The 13,167-nt window shown below is 36.5% G+C and overlaps 2 protein-coding genes across 2 annotated transcripts; one reads left to right on the top strand and one right to left on the bottom strand.

The window, feature by feature from the left end:
- LOC18766092 (early nodulin-like protein 1) lies at positions 1,779-2,929 on the top strand. The gene is made up of 2 exons (XM_007198902.2): positions 1,779-2,043; positions 2,282-2,929. The coding sequence occupies exons 1-2, from the start codon at positions 1,863-1,865 to the stop codon at positions 2,743-2,745; spliced, it is 645 nt and encodes a 214-aa protein (XP_007198964.1). The 5' UTR covers positions 1,779-1,862; the 3' UTR covers positions 2,746-2,929.
- On the bottom strand, positions 8,106-9,283 carry LOC109948068. The gene is made up of 2 exons (XM_020559977.1): positions 8,968-9,283; positions 8,106-8,758 (listed from the first exon to the last, which is right to left on the bottom strand). The coding sequence occupies exons 1-2, from the start codon at positions 9,281-9,283 to the stop codon at positions 8,106-8,108; spliced, it is 969 nt and encodes a 322-aa protein (XP_020415566.1).

Below are 13,167 nucleotides of genomic sequence, written 5' to 3'. Positions count from 1 at the left end.
AGAGTTGTCAATTCGTACTGTGTGGAATAAATAAAATCAAGAAACACAACAGTTGAGATTGATCATAAACTGGAAATCATAGCACAGGGCAAGTTTCGCAGTAGTGGTCAATTGGAAATCTCAGGAACAAAGGCTGATTGTTGTTTGCAATCAAAGAAATATGCTTCAAATTAGTTGTGTCTGGTCCTCAACTAATCCTTTCTAGTTTATATACTTGTCAAAACCGTAAATTGCATAGAAATCCATCTCCTTGACCGCTAAGATAACTTGGCATGCAAGAATTCCTTGCCAAAAACAATTTTTTTTATGAAGCCAGTGTAATTTTTCAGAGGACAACTTGCATTTAAAACTAGATTCTTCTAAACAATGTCATTTCTGTGTGAAACATAAAATGGGACGCTCATATGATCTAATATGAAATACAAAAAAGCAAAAAAAAAAAAAAACCCATGAATTGATGTCATCAAACAAATTTTTTAATAACTAAAGTTCATTATCAATCATGCAAAGACAATCACAAATTAAATTCATAACAGTGTAACGATGCAATTTGCAACTATAGAAGTGATGAGCACAACTATCCTTCGTGAAGACATGTGTAGTCTAGTGGTAAGGTGTCGTAATATTGTTTGATTGGTGATGATCTTTTTTTTTAAAATGGTTTTGAACCGGATTTAAAAAAAATTTAAATACAATTCTCAACTGAAATATTATTTTTTTACTTGAAAATTAACAAATTATTCAATTTCATATAAAAATAAATATTAAAGTTAGAAAAGAGATATATTTTGAAATTGAACTTGGATAAATATTAGTTTTTTTTTTTGAAATTAAAAATATAGCAATTAAATATTAGTTTTTTTTTTTGAAATTATATATTTTTTTAATTTGACCGGTTCGATTCGATTCGATTTGGTTTTTGAAGACATGGAACCGGATTCGAAATCGGTCCGGTTCGGTTTTTGACCGGTTGTTGACTTTTTTGTTAATTCGGTTTTTTTCCGGTTTAGTTCGGTGCGGTTTAGCTCGAATTTCCGGTTCGCCACTTTGAGTGCCCACTCCTAAGCTTGATGCTTCTTAGGGAAATTTGATGGATAAATTTTTGTTAATTCGAATGGAAAAAGTAAAGAAAAGACCAACAAATACACAAGTAGGAATCGAACAGATTAATTACCTCCAATCATGATAGGAGTGCTCACATTATATACAATAAGACAAGCCAATGATCCTTAATCTCATATGGAAAAAGTAAGCCCGGCCCAAGACCATTAACCAAGGAAAATAAATAAGAAATAAACCGTTCATTTTAATGCATTTCTCAATAAGTTTGACCTCGAAATACAAGCAATTAAGCAGCATTATCTTGGTTAATCAAACGTTAAAAGTTGAGCCCATTTGTGAACAAACCAGAAAAGAAAGCACAGAAAGAAGAACCCTTTTAATGTAACAATTAATAAATTTAAATTTTATTTTTTAATGACCGTTGGGTCTCTCGCATGTTGCCACGTGTAAAAGGTCAGAGGAGGACGTTATAAAGAACATGTTGAAACGCCTGGGTGTGCAGAATTAATAACACACGTATACAATTTCCAGCAGTGATTTTTAAGTAAGGGTAAATCCCTTCAGCATCTTTGCATGTCCTACAACGGTCACCTTCTCCTCAGCCTCTCTATATATATCCTGACAAATTAGCCACAGCTAACACTCACCAAATCCCGTATCTCTCTAGATCTCACTAAATCTCTCTCTCTCTCTCTCTCTCTCTCTCTCTCTCTCTCTCTCTCTCTCTCTCTCTCAATATAGCTACTATACCTGTGTCTTTAGAGGTTTAATTTTGTGGGTTTGATTAGATTTTTTCAGAAATGGCGTCTAAGAGACTATTTGTGAGCACGTTGCTTGTTATTTTGATGTTGGGGTTGGCTAGTAGCTCTTCTCAAGCTTACAAGTTCATTGTGGGTGGCAAAGATGGTTGGGTTTTGAGCCCTTCCGAGAACTTCAATCACTGGGCTGAAAGACATAGGTTTCAGGTCAATGATACGCTTCGTAAGCATCTCTCTCTCTCTCTAGTTTTATTTTTATTTTTATTTTTAATTTTATTATTTTAAATACAAATGATTGTCTAAATGAAAGGGAGTTCCTCACACACACATCACTGGTCTACAAGTCAATATCATTTTTTACTGAATTAGACCATGTTGGCTCTCTTTAGAGTTAGTGTAATATAATTAAGCTACTTTTCTTTTTGGTTTATTTTTTGGTGCTATGTATTATGTGTATGCAGTTTTCAAGTACAAAAAAGGATCAGATTCTGTGTTGGTGGTAACAAAGGAGGATTATTTCTCATGCAACACAAAAACCTCAAAACAGTCCCTAACAGATGGTGACTCAATTTTCAAGTTTGAGCGGTCAGGTCCATTTTTCTTCATCAGTGGCAATGCTGAGAACTGCCAAAAAGGGCAGAAGCTGATAGTGGTGGTTTTGGCCGTCAGAAGCAAAACCCAACATACGCCACCCTCTGAGGCCCCTCCTTCTCCATCTTCGTCAGCTCCATCTCCACTTGTGGCTGATCCTCCTGCAGTCTCACCGTCTCCGCTGTCGGATTTGGACACAAATGCACCGTCACAGCCCCCGCTACCGCGGGAGAATTCAGCAGCTAGAGGATCAGACGTTGGGTTATTGGCTTTTATTTGTACTGTTATAAGTATTGGTGCAAGTACTGCGGTTTTGGGTAACTTTGTGGTTTGAGAAAGACAAAAAAAATTAAATGAGAGGAGGGGTTTAATATTGTGTTTGTGGTGTTTGTTTAGAGACTTTTAATTTTACTACATTACTGTATTTCTTTTGAATTTTACATGATAAAATTTCTAGCATTAATCTCACTCGTATCTCTAAATTTGTAACAGAAACTCCTCTCCCTTCTTAAACTTAGAGCATCCATAATGGAGTCCCTAAACCATTTCATTAGATAAAATTTAGGGAGGAAGTGAAAAAACTCACCCCCAACCATGCTTCCTATCCAACTCCTAAGATTGGGAGACATCTAGGAGCTCCTAAGATAGGAAGACCTCTAGGAGCTCCTAAATTGAGGAGAGAGAAATGACTTCTACTGGCTCTCTATAATTAAATGCTACTTTACTTTAATACTATTTTAAGTAGGGTGGTGATTTTTCCACTCCCCTTTTATCCACTTACACTCCCTTTTGTTTTTTAATATTTTTTACCATAAGATAAAAGGGAGTGTAAGTGAACAAAAGAGGAGTGAGAACATACAATTTTAAAAAAATGGAGTGTAAGTGGATAAAAGGGGAGTGGAAAAATCAATATCCTTTAAGTATTTATTTAATACTAACTATTTATTATTATTATTTTATTTGAAGAGGGAGGATTTATGCTAAACTAAAAAAAGAAATAAATTATTAATGATTCCCTAAATTAGGGAGTATGGTTAGAGTTGAAATTTTATAAGAGCACCTCCACCCCAAAGGGCAAGGGCAAGGCGAAGGCAAGGCAAGGTCTGTCACTATTCACGTGAATAATGGCAGTCCTTGCCTTTTTTGTTTCCACCCCAAAGGGCAAGGGCAAGGGCAATTACTATTAACTTTAATTTATTTTCTACTTTTTATACTTCAACTATTAATTTTGGTGTGGGAAGTGAAGAAAACTACTAGGTATTTTTTTATAATTTTAAAAAAAATTCTGAAATTTTTGATATTTTTTAAGATTCTTTTTCATTTCTTTTTTAGTTGTTGATGTCATTAATGAAGTTAGCAAACCCAGGCAACAGCCCAAACAAGATTTGTCTTTGTGCCTACCCAGGCTTGTATAGCCCACCAGCTGCCCAGTCTTGCTGTTGCACGTTGGAGCCATCTCATGGGCCTAGGCCTCCTCCTGTCGGGGCAAAATGGGAGTGCTGGAGGTGCTCTATAAAGAGCTCCTAAAATAGCTTTCTAGTATTTTTACCTAAATTGTAACTAAAAAATTATTGTTTTTCAATAATAAATTTTAACTAAAAGGTATTGAAAAATTATTATTTTTCAATACTTTCCAGTGCTTTCTATAATAATATTATAGCTTAACACAATGATTTTTTTTCTTTTTGCCTAAAAAGCATTTATTAGGTAATTGTCAATTGGAAAGTTATGGCGGCGATACATGCCAAAAATTACTAGTTAATTCACCTATATTTTTACTTATTTCATCCCTATTCATTAATGAAATGCTATCGTACGTCTTTGTCTCAAAAAATATTCTTCTTTGGAATTTATTTATTTATTAATATTTACAAAACAAATTCATTTTCTGGTTTATAATATTGATTTTTAATAATAATATTTATTGTTAAAAAAAACTGTATATGTGGTAATTATTTAGAAGGGAATTGTTATTACCACCTTATATACAATGCGTTAATTTAGAAATTTTGATGAACCCCCAAGACACCTCCCGAAACAAACAAATTGAAATTCACTGGAACCCAAAAAAGTCAGAAGCAGAGAGCAGTGTGGTAGAGAAGAGACAGTGTTGTAAGTTGTAGAGATGAAGAAAATAATGCGAGTGTATTACGACACTTTCCTGAAAGCATGCCGAAATCATTTTCCTCCTCGTCCCTCAAATTCAACTTCCAACTCCAACAACTCTTATTGGCCCTGCATGCATTGCTCAGATTACGGGGCTAATAATTCCAGCAAGAACAACGACCCTAACCCTAATAGAATGACAAATTACGCAAACTGGTTGGTAGATAAACCTGCGTGCTCAAGCAATCAGTTTTCACATGACCAATAATCTCATGAGATCAAATGTATTTAGTATATTCATTCATATGGTACGTCTTGAAGCACATATCATTGACTAGAATCAATTAGGGACATGTGAAGGCAGAGGTATTGTGTACATGCTAACCAACCAGCACCCTACTGTAACGGTGGCTTTAGAGATTTCAACATCGGCTCAGCTGGGAAAACTGGTTTTCAGACTCAGTTGCCAAGCAGGGTCAACACGGAAAACCAGATGATCATATCAGAAGTCAAACTACTTACATGTAATGTAAGCATCAACCTATATTTGTTTCTGTTAGTGTTTGACAAGCTAATCTGTGCTAATGGGAAAATGAAGAATTGGGAATATTGAAGAAGAGAGTGAGTGAACAATATGCTCTGTAATAACTTGCATATTTCGTGAGAGTGAGGCACAGTGTATCATTTACACTCACAACTCATCTTACCTTTAGAGGAGAGAGAGAGCTAGACAATTCCTAGCTTCAATCTCAACCATCCAACAACACTATCAGTAGGATTAAGACACCTGTCCAGTCAAGTCCTATGAGACTTAACAAACCGTTGACTAGTATAAAGAGCTTAGCCTATGAGCTAAGTATTAACACTAAACAAAACTATTACATGCTAAATCAGTTTACCATTTTGCACATTAACACTCCCCTTCAAATTGTGAACTGATTTCACCCCAAGCAATTCTCTGAGATAAGAGAACTGTTCTCTTGCCAAAGCCTTAGTGAAGATGTCAGCTACTTGCTCCTTTGTAGGACAATGAATCAAGTCGATTACACCCTGTTGTAGAGCTTCTTTGATGTAGTGATACCTCTGGTTTATGTGTTTGGTTTTTTGATGAAAGATCGGATTCTTGGTGATAGCAATGGCTGAGGTGTTGCCACAGTCTGCATCTCACCAAAGTCTTCTAACACAAACCGGAACCAAGTAACTTGTGCAGTTGCCTCTGATGCACTCACATATTCTGCTTCAGCTGTGGATAGAGCAACACATTGTTGCTTCACAGATGCCCAAGAGAATACCCCACTGCCAAATGTAAAGGCATATCCCGATGTACTCTTCATATCATCTTCTGATCCAGACCAGTCACTGTCACAAAAGCCTACCAAAACTGACCCTTCTCCTTTCTTATATTCCAAACCAAAATCAAGTGTACCCTAAACATATCTCAGTACCCTCTTGGCAGTTCCATAATGCTTATTTGTGGGGGAATGCATAAATCTAGCCAACAGACATGCAGCATACATTATATCCGATCTAGTTGCAGTGAGATAGAGTAGATTTCCCATTAGTTTTCTGTATTTAGCTTCATTTGTAGCTCCACTTTCATCATCTCTCTTCAATTTATCAGCTGATACAAGAGGAATACCAATCGGTTTACAATCCTGCAGACCAAACTTTTTCAAAAGAGTGGAAGCATATTTTTTCTGGTGTATGAAAATGTAGTCTTCACTTTGGATAATTCCTATTCCTAGAAAGTGATGCAGCAAACCCAAATCTGTCATCTCATACCTCTGCATCATATCAGTCTTGAAATCCTGCATCAGCTCTTGAGAATTCCCTGTATAAACTAAATCATCCACATAGATAGATACTATGACCAAATTCGAGGTTTCCCTGCCTTTAACATATAATGTTGCCTCACTTGTGCTCCTTTTAAAACCGCACTGCACAAGATAGGAGTCTATCTCTCCATACCAGGCTCTAGGGGCCTATTTCAAACAAGACAAGGCTTTGTGCAATTTATACACTTTATCCTCTTCTCCTTGGACAATGAAACCATCGGGCTGCTCTACATACACCTCCTCTTGAAGCACTCCATTCAGAAAAGCTGATTTCACATCTAATTGATACATTTTCCAATTGTTCTTTACAGCCAAGGCAATGAGAGTTCGTATAGTATCCAACCTTGCCACTGGTGCAAAGGTTTCATTATAATCTATTCCGGGCTTTTGTGCATAGCCCTTTGCAACTAGTCTGGCTTTATGCTTTGAACCGAACCATCCAAGTTCAACTTGGTGTACACCTATTTTACTCCAATTATAGGTTTATTGAAGGGTCTATTTACCAATTTCCACGTCTGATTCTTCTCAATCATGGTCATCTCATTTTCCATTGCCTTCTTCCATGCTACATTCTGTGCAGCTTCATCAAAGTTCTCAGGCTCCACTATGCCTGAATGACATCTTGCATAGATCTCACTCAGGTTTCTGTACCTCAAAGGTGTGTCATCAACTGAGGGATCATCGGTTATGGCTTGTTCTTGGGATGCAGGGTCTTCTTCTGTTTCAGATGTTCTCATGTCTGACATTTCATCTACAGGAAGTGAGATGCAGACTTCTTTCACTTTGTGTTGCTCCCAGTCCCATTTGCCGTGTTCATAAAAAATCACATCTCTTGAGAACAAAACCTTCTGAGTTGTAGGATTCAATATTCTGTATCCCTTCTCACATGTACCATATCCGATAAAAACTCCTATGGCACTTGTTGCTTCTAGCTTATGCCTCCACTTTCCAGGGATAAGTGAGTAACACAACGAGCCAAACACCTTGAGATGTTTAACTCCAGGCTTTCTCCCACTAAACTTCTCAAAAGGTGTAATATTCTCCAAAGCTCGGGTTGGACTTCTATTAAGTAAATACACAAAGGTACTCATTGCCTCACACCAAAGCATGTAGGGAAGCTCCTTGTCATGAATCATGCACTTTGCCATTTCTACAATGGTTCTATTTTTTCTCTCCGCAACGCCATTTTGCTGTGGAGAATAAGCTCGGACTTGTTTCTCAGAAAATAAACCCAGCACATCCTTTAATAATCATCTATGAATGTGATAAAATATATATTTCCACCTAGGCTTGGTGTTTGCATTGGACCACACAAGTCGGAATGAATCAGTTCTAATGGCTCCTTGGCTCTCCACTTTGATTCTTTGGGGAATGGCTCCCCGTGACCCTTCCCCAATACATAGCCTTGGCACACCACTTCACCATTTTGGATTTCAGGCAGCCCCAATACCATTGCTTGACTCTGCAGCAGCTTAAGACTTCGAAAGTTTATGTGTCCAAATCTCTTGTGCCATATCTTGGAGCATTCTTGCACATTTGTTTTCAAGGCAACCTCCTTGATTGTGTTGAAAGTTAAAGGAAAACACTTGTTCCCCTTTTGCTATACACTTACAACCATGTTACTTAAGGAACTATCATCGAAGATGTGGACCTTGTGATCTCCAAATACAAGGAAATAGCCGCGCTCAGTCATCTGCCCTACACTGAGCAGATTCTCTGCAAGACCGGGTACTAGCATGACTTCTTTAATACACTATCTCCCTGTCATTGTATCAATAACCGAAGTCCCCTTTCTTGCCACATCAACCAAAGCACCAGTGCCTACCTGAACCGTGGCTTTCACCCTTTTGTCAATATCCAGAAGCAAATCAGCCCTTGATGTCATGTGGTTGCTGCAACCACTATCAATACACCACTCATCACCTATTCTTCTTCTATCCTCTCCAGAGTGATTAGCATAAAATAAATTTCCAGGTTCTTCAACTTGGTTAGCAAAGTTCACCTGTTGCACAGCCTTGTTTGTATGACAGTACCTTGCAATGTGCCCAATTTTGTTACACTTGTGACACTTGACCTTATTCTTAAGCCAACACTCTCCATAATGCAATTTATCACAGAATTTGCATTTATTCCCAGTATTGTCTATCTCATTTTTCATAAAGGGATAAGTCTTATTACCCCCATCACCCTTGTTGCCCCATTGCTGCCCTTGTGGTTTGACATTCTTCTGAGACTTACTGGTGTGACCATTAGACCGAGCTGACTTTGATCCAACGTTTAAGCTAGCAAATGCTTTCTCTGCACTGTTGTCACCGTGCCTATCAAGCCTCTGCTCATATCCTTTTAAAATAGCAACAACATCCTGAGCATCAATAGTGTCTAGATCTTTTCTGTTCTTTATCACAGCTGCAATACTATCATAGGACTTAGGCAGACTAATAAGTAGTTTCTGAAAATTCGTTGATTGCTCAGATCCTCACCATAGCTCTTCATTTGGTTGATCAAATCAAACAACTTAGCAATATATCCAGACAAAGATTCATTATCATTCATCCGAGTATATTCAAAATCACACCTAAGACCCTGAAGTTTCACAAATTTGACCTACTTATCACCAACAAATTCTTGCTTCAGAATATCCCACACAGCCTTTGCAGTTTCCTGAGTTGCTATTCTTGAAAAAATTTGGTCTAATACAGCCCCTTGGATAATACCCAGAGCTCTAGCATCCTTCACCACTTTCCCACTCATCAGCTTCCTCTCTGCCTCTGTGAGCTCCTCCTCCTCTTTCGTCGGAGTTTTGTACCCATTCTCCACAAGATCCCACAGATCGTGCGAACGGAAGATGGTTTTCATTTTGATTTGCAAGAAATCAAAATTTTCACCATTGAAGGCTGGTGCCTTGAGTTCCCTTCCTCCAGATCCAGCCATGTTAGACTCGATCGCCAATGTAAGCTTGAATCACTGCAATAAGTCTTTGCTTGTGAATCCGAGCCCACCCTAAAAACCTAACGCCCAGAAATTCAGATCGAACCAGGCTCTAAGGCCATGTTAGTGTTTGACAAGCTAATCTATGCTAATGGGAAAATGAAGAATTGGGAATATTGAAGAAGAAAGTGAGTGAACAATATGCTCTGTAATAACTTGTATGTTTCGTGAGAGTGAGTTGCAATATATCATTTACACTCGCAGCTCATCTTATTGTTAGAGGAGAGAGAGAGCTAGACAATTCCTAGCTTCAATCTCGACCATCCAACAACACTATCAGTAGGATTAAGACACCTGTCCAATCAAGTCCTATGAGACTTAACAAACCGTTGACTAGTATAAAGAGCTTAGCCTATGAGCTAAGTATTAACACTAAACAAAACCATTACATGCTAAATCAGTTTACCATTTTGCACAATAACATTTTCTTCTGTTTAAAGTAATACTTACATCAGGGCATCTATGTCCTCTTCCATACATTGCTAAGATTACAAAAATGTATAAACTCCCGGAGGTAGATGATCTAGACTTGAAATGCAGAAACCTATAATTTGGTCCCCGAATTTAAACTTGTAATACGGGGCCCAATCCAGTCCACAGATCAGGACATGTTAACCTATTATTTCTATGGGCCAAAAGGAAGGGAAACTAACAGCATGGCAGAAAGCTCTGATTTCCTTCTTGGAAGCAACCTACTATCTATCGATAGGCGAGAACAAACTGCTACTGGCTGCTTCCCCTATCTATTCTATTATGGCGGCTTGGTGGCATCAGAGGAAGACCATCATCTCTATCCGGGTACAACGCGTCCATACTATCAACAAATTTATCAAACTTTCCAAGACATCGGATGGATAGATTATGGACACTGTAAATACACCCCCATTTAGGGCCTACAACTACAGTCCTAAATTTGCCCACACAAAAAATATACTGTTTTCAAGAGTTTGTAATTAGTTAAGGCCAAATTGATTAAGGATTGTATTTTGATTAATTGATTAGGGATTTTTATTTTGATTAATTGATTAGGGTTTTGTGTTTTGATTAGTTTTTTTGTTTTTGGTTGATTAGCAGTGAAAATGCTATGGCTTTAATTTTTCAATGTTATTTCGTCTAAAAATACTTTCCAACTTTTACACTAAGACCCCATGGCTGATGAATCCTGGATCCGCCACTGGCTGTAACGCCTCCATATTATCAACAAATTTATCAAACTTTCCCAAGACATTAGATAGATAGACTATAGACACTGTAAATACGCCCCCATTTGGGGCCTACAACTATAGTCCTAAATTTATCCACACAAAAAATATATAGTTTTCAAGAGTTTGTAATCAGTTAAGGCTTGTGTTTTAATTAATTGATTAAGGCTTGTGTTTTGATTAATTGATTAGGGTTTTGTGTTTTGATTATTTTTTTGTTGTTGGTTGATTAGCAATGAAAGTGCTATGGCTTTAATTTTTCAATGCTATTTTGTCCAAAAAATATTTTCCAACTTTTATACTAAGAGCCCATGGCTGATGAATCTTGGATTCACCATTCGCCATAACACCTCCATACTATCAACAAATTTATTAAACTTTTCCAAGACATCAGATGGATAGACTATAGACAGTGTAAATATGCCCCCATTTGGGGCCTACAACTATAGTCCTAAATTTATCCACACAAAAAATATACAGTTTTCAAGAGTTTGTAATCAATTAAGTACCCATTTGGCATTGTTCATTTGGGGTGATAAGTGATTTTTTTTAAATTTTGGGAAGCAAAGCCCGTTTGGTAAACTATGAGAAAATCACTTATTGTTAAATATTATTGTGAGAGAAAGCTATAAGGGAAAGCAGCTAATGAAGTGCTTTCATTTTCTAATTATGCAAGAATCAATTTCGAAGAAACTCTGGGTTTAATGATTATGCGGCAATCATTTTTTGATTATGTGAGAATCAGTACTAACAATACTTTTAACAAAAAGTTTACCAAACACCAAACTACTTTCTCTCACAGCAAATCTGAAAACGTTTATTTTCACAGCACAACAATGTCAAATTAGCCCTAAGGCTTGTGTTTTAATTAATTGATTAAGGCTTGTGTTTTGATTAATTGATTAGGTATTTTTCTTTTGATTAATTGATTAGGGTTTTGTGTTTTGATTAGTTTTTATGTTGTTGGTTGATTAGCAATGAAAGTGTTAGGGCTTTAATTTTTCAATGCTATTTCGTCTAAAAAATATTTTCCAACTTTTACACTAAGACCCCATGGTTGATAAATCTTGGATCCGCCATTGGCGGTAACCCCTCCATACTACCAACAAATTTATCAAACTTTTCCAAGACATCATATGGATAGACCATAGACACTATAAATACGCCCCCATTTGGGGCCTACAACTACAGTCCTAAATTTGTCCACACAAAAAATATACAATTTCAAGAGTTTGTAATCAGTTAAGGCTTGTGTTTTAATTAATTGATTAAGGTTTGTGTTTTGATTAATTGATTAGGATTTTGTGTTTTGATTAGTTTTTTTATTGTTGGTTGATGAGGAATGAAAGTGCTATGGCTTTAATTTTTTTAATGTATTTCGTCTAAAAAATATTTTTCAACTTTTACACTAAGACCACATGGTTGATGAATCTTGGATCCACCATTGGAGAGAAGGCCTCCATACTATCAACAAATTTATCAAACTTGTCCAAGACATCAAATGGATAGACTATAGACACTGTAAATATGCCCTCATTTGAGGCCTACAACTACAGTCATTGAGTCGTTTTTGGTTCTCACTCATTTTCTGTTTCGTTTGCTTGGCGGGAGAGTGTACTGAATTTTGATTTTTCTTTCTTTCTTGAGAGCACGTTTGGGCGTAAGAAAAAGAAAAGAGAGGCAAACTAGGGGGTGGGCTGATATAAAGAGGATCCATGAGAGATTGGCCTAATCAAAGTAATATAAACTAAAGGCCCAGTCCACTATGATAGGGAGCCCAAATCAAAATCAGAGAATTCTTTTCTTTTTTTTTAATCAGAGATTAGAGCTGATTAAATATGACAATATAAATAGAGTGGTGCTAAACGAATCCTAAAATTAACTGAGTACACCCTATGATTTTAGTACAGAGTAATATTTTAATCAAAATATAAAATTAACTAAGTACACCCTATTTAACTACTAAAAATTCTCCTAGTATACCCTAATACAATCTATCACACAACACCCTATTACCAATCCTAAACTGGGTTTCACTTTTTACATGAATTTGTGTCCTTTTTTAGATTTTGAGTTTGCATAAAAATCTGTAATTTAGTAAACTGCTATGGGAGCACATTTTGACATGGCTTTTATACCTCACAGTGATTTACTAAGCAAAAATTCAATATGCCCAGCCATTTCGCTACCATTGCCTTTCACCAAGTCATGAAGTTCTTTCAGATGTGTATCCCAACAAAACCCTACAGTGGCTTCTTAATTTTATAGACTTAAACACGTAAAACGGACATAAAATTTGTTTGTTAGCAGGAAGACAATGTCAATATTCTATTATCAAACTAAGTATTGATTACTACTTATATAACCAATAATGATATCAAGTTGAACTTCAACAAAAACAAATTCAAAAACAGAAAATTATTGAAACAAGAAAGAAGAATATTGGAATATGTCTGAAAGGAAATGAAATTACGGACACCTATATAGCATATTATTGTATACTGGTGCATTAAAAGAAAACTAAACCATCAAACCAAAATTTAGCAATCCTAAGTGAAATATCTGGCAGTACATGCACCTTTCAATGAATTTTCTTTATGTAATTGTACAATGCACAATCCCATT

Source organism: Prunus persica, chromosome G3 (assembly GCF_000346465.2).
Source record: "Prunus persica cultivar Lovell chromosome G3, Prunus_persica_NCBIv2, whole genome shotgun sequence".
In the NCBI taxonomy this organism is placed as follows: domain Eukaryota; kingdom Viridiplantae; phylum Streptophyta; class Magnoliopsida; order Rosales; family Rosaceae; genus Prunus; species Prunus persica.
This window is presented reverse-complemented; position numbering and strand designations above follow the sequence as displayed.